Source organism: Mytilus californianus, unplaced genomic scaffold (genome assembly GCF_021869535.1).
Source record: "Mytilus californianus isolate M0D057914Y unplaced genomic scaffold, xbMytCali1.0.p SCAF_2, whole genome shotgun sequence".
Lineage (NCBI taxonomy): Eukaryota > Metazoa > Mollusca > Bivalvia > Mytilida > Mytilidae > Mytilus > Mytilus californianus.
Window position 1 is genome coordinate 112,685,770 of NW_026262668.1, and position 22,955 is coordinate 112,708,724.

The 22,955-nt window shown below is 33.7% G+C and overlaps 1 protein-coding gene across 2 annotated transcripts; it reads left to right on the forward strand.

Annotated features, from left to right (window-relative positions):
- The first annotated feature begins 491 nt into the window (after positions 1-491).
- LOC127728584 (uncharacterized) lies at positions 492-10,613 on the forward strand. 2 transcript variants are annotated; one of them, XM_052236102.1, is made up of 2 exons: positions 492-721; positions 7,957-10,613. In XM_052236102.1, the coding sequence occupies exon 2, from the start codon at positions 7,993-7,995 to the stop codon at positions 9,949-9,951; it is 1,959 nt and encodes a 652-aa protein (XP_052092062.1). In that variant the 5' UTR covers positions 492-721; positions 7,957-7,992; the 3' UTR covers positions 9,952-10,613. The 2 variants fall into 2 exon arrangements, with proteins under 2 accessions (XP_052092062.1, XP_052092061.1); XM_052236101.1 differs by lacking the exon at positions 492-721 and adding an exon at positions 733-858.
- The last annotated feature ends 12,342 nt before the right edge of the window (positions 10,614-22,955 follow it).

Sequence of the window (22,955 nt, forward strand, 5' to 3'; positions counted from 1 at the left end):
CATTTTCTTTTAAAATGTTCTTCCTATACTGAAATATTTGAGAGATAACCTCATTAAAAAATTAAATAATGTTCTATTGAACAACAAATTACTTTCTAAGAATCTTTATCATATAACTTGCTTATATCAATTCTAAATAGTAATTCCCCAACAGTATTAACAATTGTTGTGAACTATTTGAATGAATGCTTGTTGGTGAGAAACTCATTGTCAAAAGGTACAATAAACTCGATTGTCATTTTTTTATATATATATTTTTCTCATACTTATCCACTGTCACTCCTTCGTTGTACATATGTTATTTGTAGTTTTCCTGTATTTTGTTGCCATAACCATTTATTGTTAATGTGTTAGTGCTAATAAAGTTATCTTATCTTTATATCTTGTCCTTTAAAATTTTAACTTGTATGAAGTGCTCCCATGTCCACCCTCACTTGTTATCACATCAAGAGATTTGCACATTTTGTGATATTAAGTTTATGATTTACAACAAACAAATTCACCATCAATGTCCTTGAACATGCGGTTTCCCTGGGGATATAATCAATTATCAGAACAATGCAGAATATGACATTCCTCCGCGCCGAGACCCTCACATATTCCTGCGGGGCTATGTGTATTATTATGGAAAAAGTAGTGTGTAATTTATGTGAGTGTAACATGATGCGATACGATAAATATATTTCTGATACCCGTATGTTACAAGGGAGAGCATACATTTGTAAGTATTGATAACTATGAGAATTCAGTAAACGTTATGTAGACTAGTAACCATTATTGCTGTATATACGTGCTTCATCATTATTGATCGAACTGGATCTTCGTTGGTTACGATGTGACATATATGTACTAGAAATGGTATCGTTTTAATAACTACATGTACTCTGAGACTACTATAACACATGTGTTATAGTACTGCAAGTAATAGTGTGTCTCACTCTTCATCATAGGAGTCATTGGCCGTATTGTTATTATTATTATTTTAATTAATAATTAATTAATCATTTATCTATAATTATTTTCTCAATTCACTCTGTTCAACCGAAAATAAATCATTTATGTACTCTTGGCTTCTAATTTTCTGACGACCCTAATACCAGCCACGAAAAATAATTACGTATGTCTCAAATATTTGCAATGAAATTATTTCTGTATTAATAAAGACAAACACCATTATAGAGACTGTCAGGTGCGGTGACCATCTTAAAACCGAAAGCATACTTGGAAACAGTAGTCTTTGCTCTCGAGTCAATTACTATGGAACGTAAATGAGACAAAAGTCTTTTCAATTCTGAACTTGTACAAGGTCACTATTATTCCAAAAACCAGATGAAAAAAAAACCTTCTTTAAAAATTTTAACGAAAACATTGAATCGACTAAAATATATAAATATGGTCAGGTGTGGTCCATTGACCAACTGTCACCTAGTGGTGAACACAAAAAAGGTCCAATGACCTAAAAAGGTACATCTCAGAGGTCCAGTGACCAAGTACACTACAAAAGTAGGTCCGGTGACAAAATACATCTGTATAAACATAGTCCAATGACCAAATAATACCATGTCCAGTGACGAACGTTTTCTACAATAAAGTTTTTAAACATAAGCATTCAGTTTTACTGCTAGAACTGTACCGGAAAATTTTCCGTTTGCAACTACAACGAATTAGAATTCAAGTTATTCCCAGGTACAAATATTCTTTCGTTCTCATGAAATTCTAATACGTCTTCCACGTATTCCTTCACATAAAACAGTAAAGGCCAAAGGCCATCTAGGGACAACCAAAGTACCTTTTGCTCTGCATTTAACTAAATGGTTAATTGTCTTAGATGCTAGCGAAACTGCAGGTACTAACCAATTGTTTTCACAAGACCAGTTACATGTGAAAGCATCTACAACTGATGTACCGGGGTTCCAATAAATCGAACTAAATTTTTCAGTTTTTGCGTTTTCAGTGTTCGCAAATCTATCAAAACTGTGTGGGCCCCACATCAATCAAGAAATCTAAAAAAAATCAGTGGAAACACCACAATCATCTACATCTACTATTCTACTTAATAAATCAGCTTTTTCGTTTTGCTCCCGAGGGAACCAAATTAAGTACGTGTAAAGAAATATGTAAAACACAAATGTTAAAAATGACCAATGCTAAGTTCTGTAACTCGGGAACCTTACTGCCTTTCCGCACTATACTCACAGCATTTTGATTGTCTGTGTGTACTGTAACCGTACTATTTCTAAGTACTTTATTTAAAGATTTCAAGCAAATTTGTATCGCTTTAATCTCTCTCCATGTGGAGCTTCTAAATTTCTCATGATTTAACCACATCTTGTGAAAAATATAAGCTGAATCTGAGACAAAACCACCAGCGCCTGTATCACTCGCATCCGTAAATACATGAAAATTTGAATAAATTTTAAACAATTCAGAAGGTTTTAGCGACAAAATATTTTCTTGCCAAAATCTCAACTCTTCAATACAATCTGGGAAAGTAAAAATGTTTACAAATTGATCCCAATGTTCACGTTGATTGATCACTGAGAAAATATTTCTCGTAATAATCTGTGTTACATTGCCAATAGCAGGCTTCAATGAGATAATCTTACCGCAAAATCCGGCTAAATCTCTGATTTTAACTCGTAAACCTGTTTGTAATAAATAGCATAACTGAACAATATCACAAAGTTTTTTGTTTGGAACTGAAAGTTTTCCCAATTTCAAATCTTGAGATGGGTTCCAGTTGCACTTATCTTTGTTAGGTGCAAACCCCGAATTAAATAGGTCTGTTTTCACTTTTTGAGAATGTAAAGTACATATATCCGACGTTTCGACTACACCAAACCCGTCGTCTAAATACACAACCACTTTTATCCCGTCTTCCCGCCAATTTTTTACTAACGGTATGATAACTTTAGTAAATATATAACCGCTTATTCTCAGACCAAATGGAAGTACCGTAAAAATATAAAACTTGTTTTTCCATTGAAAACCTAAATATTGTCTGTGTGAATTGAAGACGTCTATGTGATGATAGCCCGACTTCAAATCAAATATAAAACCAAAACACTCAGACTTAATATATTGACTGACTGTTTTCAAATCTTCAAACTTAATTCTACTCAAAACTACATACTTATTGACATGACGTAAATCCAATATTAACCTTTCCTTACCTTTCGAACTGACAGATACCGTTAACGGATTTATTACATGTGGTCTTACCGAAACGACCTCAGCTGACCCTGAAATAACAAGATCTTCAATTGCTGAATCTGCAAATTTGTCATGCTTGAAAGCAGATTTATTTTTTTGTAAAATTATACTATCTGGTTCATTTCTCATTGGAATTTTATACCCATTTTCAATTACATCAAGAATACAATTAGACGCTCCAATATTTTGCCAAATATTAAGAGATTTTTGTAATCTACCTTTTACATGAATAGTTTTGAAACCCTCTTCATAATCACAATAAGAGCTAAACATGTTTAAATTATCATGTACCTGAAAAATGTCACTGTGTGGTCCATACTGTTTAAACGGCACCTCCTCTGTATCCAGATTTTTTGTCCTTAGCTCGGCAATCTCTAGCCCAGTGCCCGAAGTTGGCACATGACTAGCACATGTCTCCGGCCTTAGCTTGTCTACTGGGGCCAGCTTGGCCCTGGCTGCTACGAAAGGGCTGTTGTGTAGAAATAGTAGGAATAAAGCTCCCGCCGTTATGCGTACCTTGACTTAGTGCTCCTGCTGCTTCAGCGGGTCTTTTACTGCCTTGTTTTTTCTCCGTCTTTGCCGACTTGATCTTCCTAACTGCTCGACTTTCTGCCGCTCTGATACGTTTTTCATCCTCTGAATTACTGGCGACATCATCTGAAAGATACTCTTGAACCGTGTTCCAGCCACCCTCCGACTTATCGGCTATCCGGATCAGCTTGTTACGCTTCTTAAGTGTATGAATCGACTCTTCAAGAAGCTTCGTAGCTCTAGCTGGCCTTTTACTATCAATGTACGCAACGTTTCATTCAATACTGTCTACTATGTCAGAATTCAATTCAAATTGTATCTGGTTACCTTTGAAACGAAACGTTGTCTCAACATTCTTCACCTTCTTAGCCAGACTGTGAGTTTTGTCGGCAAAGTTTCTCTCAATACCAGCCAACTTGCCGTTCATGCAAGTCTTGAACAAGGAAAACAAATCTGCATTAGTTACGTCTTCGTCGGAATTTCTGTCTGGTTCAACTGACTCCTTATTGGCTACTTCACTGTCTGACATATCTCTCCCTATACACAAATACGTATTACTCGTTAGATGGTCTCCGCCCTTGTCGATAACTTTTCTCGTGCACGCACGACTTTAAATACTAACGGAACTTCTAACTCTATTGTTAGTACAATCAGCCCGCTTCCTTTACTCGAAAATTCATACGCCTGCCGTACATAAATATATATATAACGTGCGGGTACCCAAATTGCACCCGCTATTTTGACAGTTTTTTCACGTACGTTTATTTGTGATCACGAAAATATTTTCCATTCCAGTGTTCATTTTGTAGACATCTTTTTAAATCCACTTTAAATTTGTATGTACTAATATCTTTACAAGCAGTATCTGGGAACAGTAGATCAATATATATGTTCCTGGCAGTATGAAAGAATAAACAATACTAATAGGATTTTGGTTAAAATGTTAATTTTACAATTTCAACCAATTAACTGCAAGGAAAAAAAGCAGAGACATATATATATACACAGTATATACATGTCTCTGGAAAAAAGTAAACAATTTAAAAATATCTGCTAATATCTTCGTCCACGCCCATTTTCGCCATTTCTACCTGTATGTTGGTAGTTTTTGCCTCGTGTCGATTTGAAATTTGCTGACGGGTACGTTTCGGCAAATCTAGAGCAGAATTTATAACATCACGAATGTTAGATGCCAACATATCTGTGCCATTTTGAGAAAGATGAACCATCCTGGTTATTTATGTAACACTATATATTGCTTTGACTTTGTGTGTCAGATTATACTCACACCAGGTATCACGATCCGAAACCGCGGAGGGATCCGAATCCCGAGGATCAATCAATGTAAGTTTGTAACGGTGGGTAAGTTAAATCTGAATCATTGTCTTCAAGCCATTGTTCCACTACTAAACTGGCTATTCTACTTACTAGTACACTTGGTACAATCAAAATCCTGATAATAAATTGTTCAAATAAGGCCTTTGAAAATAGTGGAATTAATTACTTTTGGAGTGTAAAAAATTCGTTGGAAGTACTTGATAAGTTGCATGCTTATATTGGTGATTTTGAATCTGTTCAAAGTTTTGATTTTTCTACCCTATATACCACTTTGCCTCATATTCTTATTAAGAAAAAGTTCACACACCTAATTAAATGGGCATTTTAAAAGTCAGAATGCGAATATATATGTTCAAACTCTTTTAGGTCATTTTTAGTAACAACAAACAAAAGATCTATGTCAATTGGACATGCTTTGATACTATAACTGCCCTTGAATTTTTACAAGATAACATTTTTGTTCGCTTTGGAGATTCCGTATATCGTCAAGTTATCGGATTTCCAATGGGGACTAACTGTGCACCACTTATTGCGGACCTGTTTCTGTATTGTTATGAGTTACAATTTATGACTAAAATCAGCAAAGACCCGTCAAAACCACATCTGATACAAAAATTTAATAATAATTTTAGATATTTGCATGGATGATATATTGGCTCTCAATAATGACGACTTCAGTATGTACACTAAAGAAATTTATCCTGTTGAACTATAACCTTAAATAAAGCTAATACTAACAAGGAACACTGCCCTTTCCTAGATCTTGATATATATATCATTAACGGTAAGCTTAATACCAAAATTTATGATAAATGAGATGACTTTTCATTGCCTATTGTTAATTATCCATTTTTAGATGGTGACGTTCCAAGGTCACCATCTTATGGTGTTTATATATCTTAACTTGTACGATTCGCTTGTGTATGTAACAACGTATTAGATTTTAGCGAAAGAAATCTATGTATTAATGAAAAATTATTACACCAGGGTTATCGATATCACAAACTAGTCAAAACATTTACTAAATTTTATCATCGGTACAAGGACATCATTCGTAAATATGAATCAACATGCAGACATCTTATACGTTCAGGTATTTCACATCCAATCTTTTATGGTAATATTCTTTACAAAGCACAAAGATGTCGGCATTCACCTCTAAAGCTAACAAAACCTTTAAACAGACTTATTAAGAAAGGATATAGTTACGATACTGTTTACAGGTCATTAAAGATGGCATATTTTGGCTTTAATATTGATTCACTTATAGGGTCTTTGCATCGGAAATTAACACATTTATTCTAAAACCAATTGTTGGCATGATACGGGTTATGTTCTTCTCATATATTTTATGATGGTATGATACTAAATCCCTAACGGGAGGGATTGTGCTTGATATCCATATAATGAAGACATAATCTTTCAATCAGTTTAATTAAGGTCAGCAGCTAGCATGTCAGTAACTGCTAGTAGTCCTTTGTTAATTTATGTATCATTGTCATTTTATTTACTATAATATAATTGCTTCTTTTGTTACTTATTCTGACATCAGACTCGGGCTTCTTTTAAACTGAGTTTTACTGTGCGTATTGCTGTGTCACTGTGTTTGTTTTTTCTACATTGGCTAGAGGTATAGGGGAGGGTTGAGATCTCAAAAAAAATGTTTAACCCCGCCGCATTTATGCGCCTGTCCCAATTCAGGAGCCTCTGGCCTTTGTTAGTCTTGTATGATTTTTAATTTTAGTTTCTTTTATATATTTCGGAGTTTAGTATGACGTCTATTATTACTGAACTAGTACATATTTTTGTTTAGGGGCCAGCTGAAACACGCCTCCTGGTGCGGGATTTTCTCGCTGTATTGAAGACCTATTGATGGCCTTCGGCTGTTTTCTGCTCTTTGGTCGGGTTGTTGTCTCTTTGACACATTCCCCATTTCCATTCTCAATTCTACTGTAATATTTGTTCCAGTGGAAATAATATTACAGAATATTTCTTCCACTTGGAACTTATATTATGAAGGAACTTCTATTTCGTAACACCTCCATGCCGGGATTTCGGATCGGGGTACCCGGTGTGTTACAGTTGTCACAAAATGTATAATAGCATTATCTCTGTCTTTCAACATGACACTTATAGTCATAGTGTGTCCTTTTCGGGTTGAAAGTCAGATGACTATTTTTGGATATAGCTCACGAATGACTGCATATGCTCCTTACATTTTATCAATATGAACATTCATATAGGCTTTTAACTTTAGATATCTTTAGGGGTCAACATGGGTGATATAAGACGTCGTATGTACCACAAGTAGAAGGTTGGGATTCATTTTGGAGGTAATTGCCCAAACCGTTCAGGAATTAGGGGCCAATAAGGGTCTAAAACAAGCATTTTTCTAATTTTCAGACTATAACTTGTGTTTAAGTGTATGGATGTCTCTTTGTCTCTTAATTTGTACCACATTTTACAAAAAGAAAATTTCTTCAATTTCCAAGGAAAAAAAATTAGTGTTCACAATTTATTTTGCTAATTCTTTGTATATAGTCTGAAAACAGATTTACTAAGTATTGTGCAACAGCACAGTGTATTGCACAACAGCAAGAAATCTTCAATTGAATATAAATTCAAATCATACAACCGATTTCAAGTTCTTTGACTACATTTATTCTGTGTCAGAAACCTATGTGTCAAATATTTAATTACAATCCTAATTCAGACCTGTATCAAGCTTGAATATTGTGTCCATTTTTGACCCAACTGTTCAGGGTTGGACCTCTGCGGTCGTATCCAGCTGCGCTTGGCGAAGCAGTTTATTATATTTAATAATTCAAATATTTTTTGTTAATTTAGTCAAAAAAATTTAAATTTATATTGTAGGATGGATGTCACGCATATAAAGATCAGGGAAAGAATATGTTTAAGAGGAAGATAGAAGCTATATTAAGAAACCGTTTCTTTTTGCTTGTTGCAAGTGTTACATGTCTCTACTATCTGAACAAATTTTTCCAGCCGGTCCAGTTAATTTTTATTCACCAAAATGTGAACACGACTTGTACATTACCCGACCTGAATCCTTTCGACAGCTCAATCATGAAATTTATCTACCACCCTAAACCAATTTCTTGTGATCTTATCCCTTCATTGGTATTTATAGACTACACAGGATTACTTCGGTTGAATATATCGCTCAAACAACGTTTAAAACTTTCCAATTTAGAGTGCTCATACCGCATTATAGAACGCAATGGAGAAAATGATGTTTCTTTTTTACCAGAAATACAGTTCAAACCTCCAGTATACATTCCTGCTGATTTAATTCAAGTTATTTGCAAAACAGAAAGTGGAGTAGTTGTAGACAGAATTCTTTTTAATATAGACAGCAAAACTGTTCTAAAAAATAAAAATGGAATAAAAGACTCGAAGGAAACTTTAAACCTGTTTATTTTCGGATATGATTCGGTCTCAAGGTTAGCTGCTGAAAGGAAACTACCAAAGACAATGAACTTTATCAACAAGAAGCTTAATGGTTCAACATTGCAAGGATATACAATGATAGGAGGCAATACATATCCAAATTTAATTGCTGTTCTTACTGGAAAACAATCATACAGTTCCGAACTTCCTTCTCTCAATCTTAAGTCAGAATTTACCGACCCATATCCGTTCATTTGGAAGGAATGTTCAAAGCGAGGTTATGTGACGATGTACAGTGAAGACTATCCAGAAATATCTATATTTGCTAACAACATGAAAGGGTTTAGAGACCCACCAGCAGATCATTACTTAAGACCATATTATATTGCTCAGAAGAAAGTTAGTCCCGTACAGACTAATATAGAAATGTTTAAAGTATTGATGTATTTAGAGAATCATAACATTAAGCTTGGAAAATATTCCCCTTTATGTTACAAAGATCGTCCCAAACATGTTCTTCATATGGAGCATTATAAGCAATTTATATCAACGTACAAACATTACGCAAAATTTTCCTTCTCATGGCTAACAGAAATGACCCATGAGTTTATGAACTTTCTTGAACTAGTAGACGATGATACCGTGAACTTTTTCAAATGGCTTCAGGAATACGGTCATTTACAAAACTCTGTTCTCATTTTTATGAGTGACCATGGTCCAAGAAACGAGGAAATTCGAAATACTGCAATAGGAAGGATAGAAGAACGTATGCCATTACTAAGTATTGTGTTACCTGAACTTTTAAAACAGAAACATCCTCATTTAGAGAAAAATCTGGAGGAAAATACACATCGCTTGACATCTCCATATGATCTCCATGAAACATTAATGGATATTGTCAATAGAGATTTCAATGAAAAATACAAAATAACATCTCGCCCATACCCACGAGGAATTAGTTTATTTAGAAATATTCCTAAGGACAGAACATGCGCAGATGCCTCTATAGCCGAACATTTTTGTGCTTGCTACACTGCCCGGAACGTTTCTGTGAACGATAATACTGTAAAGATATTGTCTGAATTCGCTGTAAACTCAATCAACGAGAAACTTGCAGAAGTTAAAGACAAATGTTCAAAGTTAAGTTTATTCAAAATAATCGATGCTCAAAAGATAGAATCTGGTCTAGAGAATCATGCCGAGTTTGGTCGGACGTCTGTGTTAAATTTCTTTTATTCTCCAGAAAAACAGACTGAACAACGTTATCTTATTTTGCTTCAAACGTCTCCAGGTCTTGCACTTTTTGAGGCAACAGTACGCTTTACAGATATTTCTGATAGAAGCAGTATAAAGCTTTTAGGTGATGTAAGCAGAACAAACAAATATAGAACCCAGTCACATTGTGTTGGATATCAAAAGCTCAAACCTATATGTTATTGCAAAGATCAAATCCAGTAATTAAAACAAACACTATGCTTGTGTATACATATATGTCTATGCAAAAGCTAGTTATTTTAACTATTTCATATTTAATTATAAGATGCCTTTTTTTAGCTCACCTGGCCGAAAGATTTATATATATCAATATATGAATTAATGATGAAAGGTATATATCAAAGGAGAAGGTCCGGTAACTGCTATGTTTGGCCTAAAATTTTGAAGTACATCTGATGAAAGAATTTTGACATTTTTTTAAACACTTAAAAGTGCTACTTTAGTCGATTCAATTAGGTTTTGTAAAATATATGAACTGATTTGGTCTTAAAAGACGTTCAAATTCAAGCTTAGATATGAAAAATCTATCAAATAAGTAACCAAACGTCACTTTTCAGATGGTTCTGTCTAAAATAGAAGTGGCCGCACTCGTGTTCAATCTCAATCTTTAATTGTATTGATATCAAAGTTGATTCCCACGCTTATTTTATATACTATTATTTGAAATCCTTCCAAAAAAGTATTGACGTAGACGTGTTGTTTGTCCTCCTGATTATTGTGTGCTGTGTTGACATATAAGTTGTGGAATGTTGAGTATGGACTTTTTGTTTTGTGATTTTAATAACTCGACCAACGTAGCCACCAGCAAAGATGAAACGAATACAAAATAAAAAGGCAAAATATGAGTTGTCTTCGCAGATTCGTCCACCATTTGAGTGTGTCACAAACAACAAGTTCAAGTACTGGGTCGTGTAATTAGTCAACAGCGAGTAGTTTGCCATCGCAAATCCCAAACCAGTTAGTATGTTTTCACAGTAACCTCACCATTTTCAATTATAACAATCTTCTTCACCCGGTATAACTACGTACCCCCTCCTCGTATACATATTGAAATAGACGACCTAGCCTCAAAAATGAAATCCGTAGATGATATAAAATCTTCTGTGAAAAGCAGTGACTAAATTGTCGAAAATGAAATCTGATGTCGACTGTCTCGTCCGGCGTGTGGGTGACATCGAGGGCAGTCAACAATTAATTTTTGAAAGTTTCGAGAAAAAAAAATCGGATGATGATGGCATTGCTACTGTAATTGTCAAACTACGTACTGTTAACAAGGACATCTCTGAGCAACTCGAAACCCATCGGTGTGAAAATCTAATGGACAATTAACTGTTTTTGGAAAGAGCACATTGTAAACTATTGTACCAATTTTTTTCTAAGGCACCGGCTTCCCAAAAAGAAAGTAGCTAGATTCGCAACTAAATCTATGCACACTGAGAAATGGTCCCCAATAATTCTCATGTCTTGAACATATGCAGGTATGAACTGCGCACAATTCGGGTTATATCTTTAGAGTAGTTTATTCAAGTATGTATATCCTTAAGTTTTGTCAATTTGATGGCTAGTTTTTATACGATCGCAAAAATTTGCGGCCGTAAAATGATATGGCGATGTCGTCGTCGTCGTCGTCAGAAGAAGAAGACATTTGGTTTCCAGACAATTACTTGATTATAAGTGTGTGGATCTCTGTGAAATTGTACCACAAGGTTCCATACCACTAAAGGAAGCGGTTGGGGTTAATTTGGGGGGTTATGGCCCTATAACCGTTTAAGAATTTTGAGCCAAAAGCAAACATTTCTCTTGTTTCCGGACAATAACTTGAGTATAAGTGTATGGATTTGTATAAATTTGTACCATAAGGTTCCATACCACAAAAGGAAGGTTTTGGTTGAATTTGGGGGTTATGACCGTATCCGCTTAGGAATTGAGGGGCCTAACTGTCCAAAAAATATCAAATAATTGTCTACCAATCAATTGTTTGGGAGAAGATTAAATAATATATATTTAACATTTATTGGTAGGGAAATTTGTTTGTACCGAATCATTTATGAGGCACGGATTTTGTCAAAATATTGTATTTAAGGAGATTCTGGAATATTTCAGTACCTTCATAATTCAAATTCAGGATATCCATAAATCATTAATGATCTCCCAAAATATTTCAGGACCTCAATAATTCGATTTCGGAATATCCTGAAAGATTTCAGGAGCTCGCGTCAATTCGATTTTAGGAATAATGGAGGTCATAAATCGAATTGTAGAGGTCCTGATATATTGCAGGATATCATGAATCGAATTATTTAGATCCGGAAATCGAATTACGAAAGTCCTGAGATAGTTCGGGATATTGTCTCTGATTTTTTTAGGTATATTTTGATATTTGCAACACCAAATCAGGATCTGCTTAAATACAATAATTTTGGTTAAATCCGTGCCTCATATAATCATTATGATAGAGAGGCAGAAATAACCAAAGGGGTATTCTAACTCATAACTCGAAACGAACTGAGAGTGCCATGGTCAAAAACGAAAAACTTCCAAAAGACAAACAAGTTTTCAAAACACAACATAGACAACTAAAGACTGGGCAACACAAAACATAACAAACACCGGGGTGATCTCAGGTGTTCCGGAAGGTTAAGCAGTCCTTCTTTCATATCATTTTATAACATATAAAAGCAGTCTTTCTTTCATTTCATTTTATAACATATAAAATACTCCAAAAAGAGTTAGAAACAATTGAAGTAAAATGTTAAATAAAGAAAAAGATAAAAACAAAAGCGTCAGTCCAGAAGAACAGAAATACAGAGACAAACCCGCCAGAGGACAATAAATAGAAACAAATGCAAACAAGGGACAAATTAACGCTAATAACTAGAGACTTACAGGACCTTGACTGACTTCCGATACCTGTACCAGCGTTTCACTTTTGTTGCAAATATCAATATATATTCCCCAAAAAATCAGACAATATCATCCGTCCCTCAACATCCGCTTTCCAGCCATTTCCAATAAATTATCGTTTCAGATTGTAATGAAAAGTAAAATAACAAAAATACCGAACTCCAAGGAAAATTCATTTATCAAATGGCAAAATCAAAAGCTCAAACACATCAAACGAATGGAAATAATGGAATTATGCGGGATCATTTTTTTCTATATTCTTTATATATTTTGCCCATTATTCTCTATTCTGTAAACTCCATCCACACCCTCATATATAAATGGGTTGTTATTTAAATTTTCCTACGACATATATGAACGGGTAGGGATTTTCTTATGAATCAATATATGAATGAGGGTTGTTTTTCAAACTCCAGGATCACGTCTGTAACATATTACGTTACCTAAATTTTAATGTTGAGACCCCCCTCTCCCCCGTGGTCAAACCGTTAAAGACTGGAACAAATTGTCGTCCTCTGACATAACCAAAAACACCACTACAGAAACCTTTAAGGGTGCACTCACTCACGATATGCTCCTTGATACTTACCCACACCTGAAATAAACAAACAGTCAATCATGTTTTATCTTATATTAAAAAAAAAAATATATGAATATTGAAAAATAAAATAAGAAATCTGAATTTTAAAAACAAAAGAAATATTGTAAAAATAGATAATATAAATATTATATTCATGACTTAACAAAAAACATAATAATAAAGGTAATTATTCCATCAAATTACAAATATATCTATATCTTTTTTTATAATATCTACTAAATTTGGAAACATTTACCAGGAATGCGCCGGAAAGTAAACATCAGCACGTAACCGAGGAAGATGAAGAAGAACTCATTTGAAAATTTTGTTAATATAAAAAACCAACAAAAAAGATTCACATTGTGTAGATTTAGACTAAGTAACCATAGTCTCAGAATTGAGAGAGGTCATTATGAAAGAATGTTTGATAGTCGAGGAAAGTTGGTTGTATTACCTCGTCAGGATAGAATATGCAAGTTTTGCTCACTCAACACAGTTGAAGATTAAGCTCATTTCTTATTTACATGCCCTCTATATAATAATATTAGAGGAACAATATCTTCATAACATTTTCCATAAATTTCATAACTAATAATCAACTAGGTGAAATGAAAAGAAGTCCAGATTTGAACAATAAGATAAGTAGTACTCATTCACAAATTTTAATTTTTGATAATACAAATGTAATACACGACAGTTTTGTGACTAGCAAATAATTCAAGCAATAATTATAGGTTAGACAATACTTGGTCATGTTTTATGAAGATTTAAAGCCCAAGGCGTACTTGGTCATGTTTTATGAAGATTTAAAGCCCAAGGCGTAGCCGAGGGCTTTAAATCTTCATAAAATATGACCAAGTATTGTCTGACCAATTTAGAACATATTCACACTTTCGAGTGACCTTACAAAATTATCCTTTCCCATTGTAATATTCAAACCTAAATAAGAGTTCACTTCTTATAATGAAGTGAATGTATAACATAGGTAATGATCATTTCAATGGATGGAATGAAATAGCACTGACATAGTTCGTGAGGACAAAAAGGATAAATTGTTTACAGGGGCGGATCCAGGATTTTGGAAAGGAGGGGCGTAGAATATTAAGAATTATTTTTTTGACCTTTTCCTGAAATGTATATTTTATAGTTAAAGTGTAAAGGTTAGACATTTTTGATTCCGTATTTTCCCCATTTATTGTCTATTATAAAATGATTGGATGGATCCAAAGCTATGTACTAATATATTTGATGTGGGATTTGTCAGTAAAAAATGGACATGGAAAATTCTCGTTTGGTGTATGGTTAGTTAGCATAACCTCACAGATTTCTTGTGGTAAACAAGATATACGGCTATTCAATGAAATTTACAATACGACCGACACGAAGAAAGACAAGCAAGCAATTTTTATCCAAATGTTTGGTTGAAATGTTTCACCAAACTGGCAAGGGAAGTGAGGGGTTCCAAATCAACCATAGGCTACGAATGAGCTTAAATGACAATGAAGTTGTGAATGACGGTCGACAAATGGAGACATAAAGACCACACCCAGCAGGTAGGTTGCAGTCGGGCCATGAAAAAAGTATTCAGTATATCAGTTCTGCGAAACAGACATTCTGGTCAGATATAAGATTTACATGCACCCCCCCCCCCAAAAAAAAAAAAACAAAAAATACGCCCGATTTTATTCATCATGTTCATTTAATGCTAAAAAATTCTGCTGGAAATTTTTTTTCTTATAGCAAAAAAGTGGACAAGATTATTTTTTTCAATCCAGATACGGCCAGAATTTTTGTTTAAATGCAAAAATCAGGGTCAGAATTTGTTCTCTAAAATATCTCGGACTGCCCCCTCAAATCAAATGGTCCGTACTTAGACTTTAAATCTATTTAGAGCTTACTGACTGGGGATCATTATTCAGCAATGTTATTAACGGGCTTATTGTGGGGTTAAACATTTTTTCGTAGGTAAACAATATTGCTGTGGAACTTTTTTTTCACGAAAGTGTAATAGAGTATTACTTTTTGTTGGGTGGAATTGTGAAATAGAAGTCAATACGTTCTTGATCGATCCTTTGTCGCTTTGAAGGCGTCATGCTTGTAATCCTCAGCCTAAGCAATGTGTTACTGTAATTTGAATTTCAAAATAACTGAGAGACGTTTTTTCGACGTACTGGTCAACTCCACCGTAGCGAATCACATGACATTGACATAATCAATAATATATTACAGTAAATACGAGCGAAAATATCTTTAGAAGTAAAGAATTGTCGCATAAAAATTAAATACACGGGAAATTGCACAGTTCACCAGTTCACGAAGTATAGTCTGATTAATAATTTTACCAAAAAAAAAAAAAAAAAAGTGCAAGCAAGGGGGGGGGGGGGGGGTGGCGTACGCCCTCTACGCCCCCCTCTGGATCCGCCACTGGTTTAAACATTTGAGTTTTTCATCTGCTTCAGGTAAAACTTATATATCTTCAATTTTTGTATTTTAAAAAGTACACAATGTTATATAAATCCGGTTTTTGAAAATTAGATTTTTTTGTTATAATTATAAACTCACTGTATAACTATTTGAATTCAGACCATCCCACAATAGATGCTTACTTTTTATTGATAAATGTACATGTATTGTGTTTTTCGAAAGAAAAAAAATCCTGTGCTTTATATATCAGCAGTCTGACATTGTTTTCTTAAAAGAAAGAAATTGACTCGAATGTCAGGTATATAAATTGAATAAATATTATTTTACCTACATCTTTACCCCCGTTTCATTTTTTGTTTATTATATATATGTGTGCCATTACAAAATGTATAAACATTTGCAAAATTCAAAATGTTTTTTTTTTTATTCTTTTCTCTTTCATCTTTAATCAGTAGGCTATTTTCCCAAGGAAAATGCCTCAGGGGATTGTACACTTCGTTAGTATAGTTCTTAAGAGTTCACTTTCATAATTAATCTACAATGAAAAGTCATTCATGTATAGCATTTTATAGTGCATGGAAAACCATGTACTATGAAAATTAGAGGGAAAAAACTGACTTTTCATTGGACGAGAAGGGGTGAGTATGTTCTAATCTTGTTACAGAAGTGAGTACTGTTAAAAATGCTCAGACGGCGATGTGTATTGATACGAATACAATCGTCCAGGATGAGTGCGTCTCGCCAGTTGGTAGACTTAAGGTCGATATAGGCCAATGGAACTTGATTACTGAAAACAAACACATTATTGATGTAATTGAAAATGGTTATAAAATACCATTCAAAACTGAGCCTCGACAAGCTGTAGTAAACGATAAAAGATCTTCATCATAGTATTTGTGCAAGCTTAGATCATCAATCTTTTACAGAAAAAATGTATTTCAGAAGTACAACAGGTTCCACAGGTAGTTAACCCTTCAACTGTCGCAAACAACATATCGAGCAAACCTAGTCTTGTACTATATTGCACGGTAGACATATAAACATACATTTGTTCAAATTTAGATTTAAGTGTGAATACACCAAAGTAGCCAGAGAAATGTTTCAGAAAGATGATTTTCTGTTTAGTTTTTATCTTGAGTCGACTTTTCATCACATTGAAGTTTGTCAAATACATAGAACTTTTCTAGGGATTTCTTGAGAGTTTGTTTTCAATTAACGTACTGCCTTTTGGTTTATCTACGGCCGGGTACATTTTTTTTAAAAGTACTATTAAAAAAGAATTGGTCAAACATTTGAGACCTGAAGGCAAAAGGATCATCATATTTCTAGATGACGGATTAAGTGGTGACCGAGATTTGAGCTCGCATGAGATAAAACAGAAGTTAGAAGTTTTTTTGATTTTTGATTGCACATGAAAAATGTAGCTGGTTCCCTTCACAGAATGGGAGATGGTAAGGTTATGTTTGGGACACAAAGATCGGAAACATATTTGTTAGTGATGAGAGAATTGACAAAGCAGAAAAGCTGCAAATCGCAATTTAAGCGATATTGGTAAAGGGGTACTTTTGTTCGGTGCTCGAACATTTGCCAGTAGTCGGGATTCTACTTCGACAAAATTATCTCCCCATTACGCCACCCAATTTTTATAATCGTAAAAATGGAAGCCATTGTAGTGATGACGCGCTGTTAATCTAGCTTTTGAAAACCGGTCTTATCCACATAGCATCATAACGATCCTTAATATGCCAGTTGTATCTTAAAAGACAAATGTATCTACTTTCTATTGAGCATCATTTAATGTACTTTTATGCATTTGGTCAACTAAAAACTATTGTCTGATCGATTGTCAGGGGGAATTTTCGAAAGTTCAAAAATATTTAAAAAATTCTAATTCAATATTTCGTGGAAGGGCAGACAAAAAATTTTCAAAGGTTGAGGACTTGTTACCCTAGATAACACACACAAAAAATGATTTTCAAGATCCACTTGTAAAGTCCGTCGTCAAGTACTTTTAGTAAAAATTTGTAATTCGAACACACCTTCTCTGTTGTTATAACTCATTAGAAAAAGGTATTTCACCTGACCCATATATTTCATTTCTTAGTACTGTAAGTTTTTAATGTTATTATATGAACCTATAGCCTAAATATATAAAAAAAATAATTGAATCTGAAGCGAGATGATGTATCAAATATTTTTCTTTTATACGTTTCCAAGACAGAATAGTCAACTCAAACACGCCTTAACATAAAAAGGTGTACTCGACTTTTTCTTTTCGATGTAATTATAGCCCAATTTGGGGATTTTTCACCCCCAAAAAAATGTCACAGGGGGCAGCGATGCAAATTTATGCTTTAAAAAGATCGATCTTTTATCTCTCTTTGGAATTTTTTTCGGCGGAATTTATGCTTATGCACAAAAAAGATCCCCATGTATTTGCACCTACCCCAATCGACTGTTTTGTGAAAATTTGTATATAATTTAAAAGTTTACAAATATCTCGAAGCTCTATACCATAATTTAAGTAAAATCACATATAAAAAATGCATAAAATCTTAAGATATGCACATTCATTATACTAGTAAAGCCCATAAAAACCGTGAGATGTAAACAATTCAAATTTACCAACTTGGCCTTTTTTACCTTCTCTAATAAAGAGTTCCATTTCTTTTGTTTTATTTCAACTGGGTTTCCGCCTGCAGTATTATATCAAAAAAAAATAAGGAGATGAGGTATGATTGCCAATGAGACAACTATCCACCAAAGTACAACTTAGTTCAGCTTATTATAACGAAATCGTATGGGTGATATTGTAAGATTGAACACACGATTTTCATACGATTGTGTTCAAGCGCGAGCTAGCTGGAATGCACCTGTTAAAATAACAGTAGAAGCTATTGATGAGCTTGGATTTTGGAAAAACTCTTTGCCACGGCTGTCAAAATGATTCAACTTTCTCAATAATGCTGTGCAATAAGATAAATAAAATATGCAGTACTTTATGAGAAAACACAAAAGGCGCAACACAATTCTATGGGATTCATTGAAAAAAGAACACGTTTTGTACCTATAATGACTACATTCCAATATATAATGTGACAGATAAAACAGTATAATAAAAGTTTTTTTTTTACTTGAAACCGTTCATTTTGTTTTTAAAGACACTGAATTTTGTTGATTTTTTCATAAAAATTGATCGTGAAAGATCGGGCAACGCATTATCTCGATCGTGAAAGACAATGCGTGACCAGACAGACGCAGGAAGTGTGTGCTTTTTACAGAGGATGACCTTCAGGTCATTCCGATGTATTGCTATCGCCTAAATTTCCATTATGCAAATTAGTTTTGGGATTTCAACCGATCTATAAAAATTATAGATCCGCGGTCATTACAAGGGAAAAAAGTGCATTTTTATACCTGCGATTCCGTTTTCCGTTCGTACGATGTTTCATCAAAAAATGGAATCATTTCAGTTGTTGATTTAGTACTGAAAATTTGATTGAATTATCTCCTTTTAAATACGGTTTTATATGTTTAATTGGTGTTTAAGAAAGAGGTCAGGTGCTCATGTTCATTCATAAAATTATCGTTCATTCATTCATGAATTTATCGTAAAATCAAAATCACTACACAGGTCACACAGGTTGTATACGTAATGTCAAATGATTACCTGTAATCTAAAAATAAACAAACTTAACTGACTCCCCTTACTATGGTGTGTGATAACATTTTGTGAAGAAATTCGATGTTTGCTATACCACTGTTCATTTCAACGCACTTTATGACGATACCACTTTATCAATATGAATGAAATTTTTTGCAGTGTTTTAAGAAATAATTTTACTTTAAAATCACGTATCATTTGTGAACTATTAAATGTTTTACATGGACGAATTTTCTGTATAAAGTCAATAATTGTGTAAACATTTGAAGCCCAAACTTTTTATAGCCTTAAATACGCTAAATTATGAAAGATCCGAAAACTATACCCATACAGAACGACATGTTTTTGAAATTGTAGCAAAACTTTTGGTTGACAAATTTTAATTCGTTATTGCATAAATATTAACTTGAAATATCTGTCATTTTCTCCCTACCAAGTTTACCCCTATTACTCATTATGATGTGGACTGGACATTGTTATTGAATCTTATGCAATTTGATTGGATTAAGTTATTATTAGATTACCTTCAAACTGTTCATGCTTTTTCGTACGAGTATATCGATTAAATCAGAGCGTGCATGAATGTGTAAAGTAAATTAAATGACCTGCAAACTGGACACTGGACCAGTCCATATTACGTTTTATCAATGAATAGATTTTTTTTTTGTATTTTCCAAATGAAAGGGCCCATAAAGGGCATAAAATCAGATACAATTGATTTACATAATTGGTAACAACAACAATAATAGCGGCATATGAATAGGTATGAAAGGTAACAATTGCCACTTTTTATCTTTTCACATAATTTTCCACATACACATTAGATAAATTATTTTTGATAGCCTATTGCGGAGAAAAAAGAGAAAGTTTACTGTATTAACGTTCTATTCCATTAAATACGCCATTTTTCGCAGAAAAACATTTTATGCACGGCTACGCCAGGTTAAATTGTTGTTTATCCTAACAAAAAAATACAATTTTCAGTTTCATTAGAATATTATAATAATAATAAATCCCAAATTTATGTAGTCATTAGATAAAGTCCTTATATGTCCGATCTGCCTATTTTTGGACATCAAATGACAATACGATCGTTTTAAGGTCAATTTCGTCTACCTCACACAATCTTGTTAGGCACTATAATGAAATGGACCTGAAATTTATTTCACATGTTTCCTGAAAATTGATAAATATCAAAGCAACATAGAGCTGTTTGTTCTACTTCGTAAAATGACAATTTAATGTCATGTTTGTTTGTGATGACCCCCCTTTTCGGGATTGCATCAGAATTATAGTTATCTCGTATCACATGAGGATGACACATATCAACTGAGCAATTATGTTTGGGACTTAGTTTTAAGAAATGATGTCAAAGTAACATTATGAAAATATTTTTAGTAAGCTGAAATATATTTTTTTTTTACATATTTATGTCTTGTAAGATATTTTATTTCTTGCCCGTTTTTCAACATTTGCGTCTGGAAAGTTGAAATGTTTTAACTGAATGGTTAATTTAAATTAATTATGAAAATTGTTAAAATTAAATCAATAAAGGAAATTATTGCCCAGTTACAAACACTACCAGGGGACAATCCATATTGATTTTTTTTTAGTTATATGTTTCAGCACATGTATAATTAACCCCAACTTTAGCCTGGTAAACTTGTTGTCTCCTTGTGAAATATAAAACATATTTAAAATGATTTCCTGCTAAAGTCTTTTATTGATATAAAGTTAAAACCGTCTTGCTTCTCACTAGTCAACACTCCTGTCCTGTCAGGTTTAATTCTTATATATATGGATGAAAAATAAAATTCCACAAAGCATTAACATGGCAGCAATTGCTTTTACAGCCTTTAAGGCTTTGATTTTTTTTACAGAAGAGTGTCCACCCTGCACTTGCACTGCACTATAATAATAGTAGAATAGTATGATATACAAATAGATGAAAATTATATATACATGCAACCGTAATATTAATATAATATATAACAACAAACCAGTGTATTCTCTGGAACTATTATTATATTAGTATAATAGTCTAAGGTATACTGATTTGTATCACTACAATATAATAGTTATTACGGTGAGGTTGAATTTCCTGTCATTTATTCATCATCCAAGCAGGAACTTGTATCAGAAAAAAAAATCTCTGTAAATTAACCTCAGTTTCAGGTATAGAGATGTGATCTGTTTCTGTGACATGTGCTTTTGACCATACACAAGAACCTGCGGTCATCCGATGTTCAGTACTTCAGTACTTTGATATTACCTGTAACAGCAAAGGACATTTGTGCTTTTAACTTTGATACACCTCAACAAAATTGACAAGACATTTGCGCTTTTTACCTATAATAGTGGTATACCTGTAATCTTTAGAAAATTTACCAAAGTCATGGAAAGATGTTCACATATTCTTAGAAAGTTCATCCGAACAAATGAGAAATTCAGAAAAATATATTCGGGTAAACCAGACATATTATAAAGAATATAGTATACGTTTTTTGGGGCGCATTAGCTTTTCGCGCATTTGGGGATTAATTTCTGTTTACGTTTGCGAGCAGCCTTTGTTTACATTTGCGAATATTTCAGAGTAAATAGCAATCTGTTTCATTATTTCACCGAATGGCAATTTAATGAATAATTTAATTATGTTTGTAAAATTACACCAAAACACACACATGGAGTTTCGTTTGTCAGAAACAAATCGGGGGTGGGGTGGGGTTGGAGGGGTGATTTGTGTACGATGGAATTACTTTCCGTATAGACAGAACACTAAAGTCAGGGGATATTTCATAGAGATGCAGAGTAAATAATTGCAAAGGTATTTCACCGGATTACCATTTTCCTCCAAGTCATTGGGCATCCAGCAGAATCCAAGCGTACTACGTATATTTTTGAGCATGTTACGACGTGTGAAATTAGTACTTTTAATCTTTATATTTACTATTTTCTGCATTTTTATCAGTATATTGTTCCAGGACTAAATGCGTGTGCGTAATAAAACGGACTTATCCTGCTCGAAAATAATTGTTGAATAGATAAATAAGTTTAGTCTACCTTATTTATCTGAGTTTACCTCTAAAATCTAATGCAACTGTAATGGTAATGCGCGCAAGTATAATGCACCGGTTTCTCGGTAAACGATAGAGAAAACGAAACTTTTATGGATGGAACAATTAAATTTTGACCGAAATTCTTCAATTAGCTTCCTTATTAGTGGATTAAAACTGGAAACTATATTCCTCTCCTGGGACCTTATACACAAAGGTACCGTAAAATTTTCCGTTGCGGAAAGTTTACAGATGGTTTACGGATTTATTCCGCATCTACTTCGCAACGTTTACGCCGTATTCACAAAGCGTCCGTAAAGGTACCGTAATTTACGGAACGTTTCCGCAATACTTTTGACGTCTAAATCTAATTAAATCAATGTTTTACTAAAAATGTCTAATATAATTTTCATAATTGAGTATTATATATATGTTCCGGACCATATGAGTATTTGGATCTTTCGCGTATGGTCGTGACCATATACGTATATACTCGTATGGTCCGGGTGTTTAAAATGAAGAACGTTGCCTTCAGCACGAACCTTCAATGTGTCATTAATTA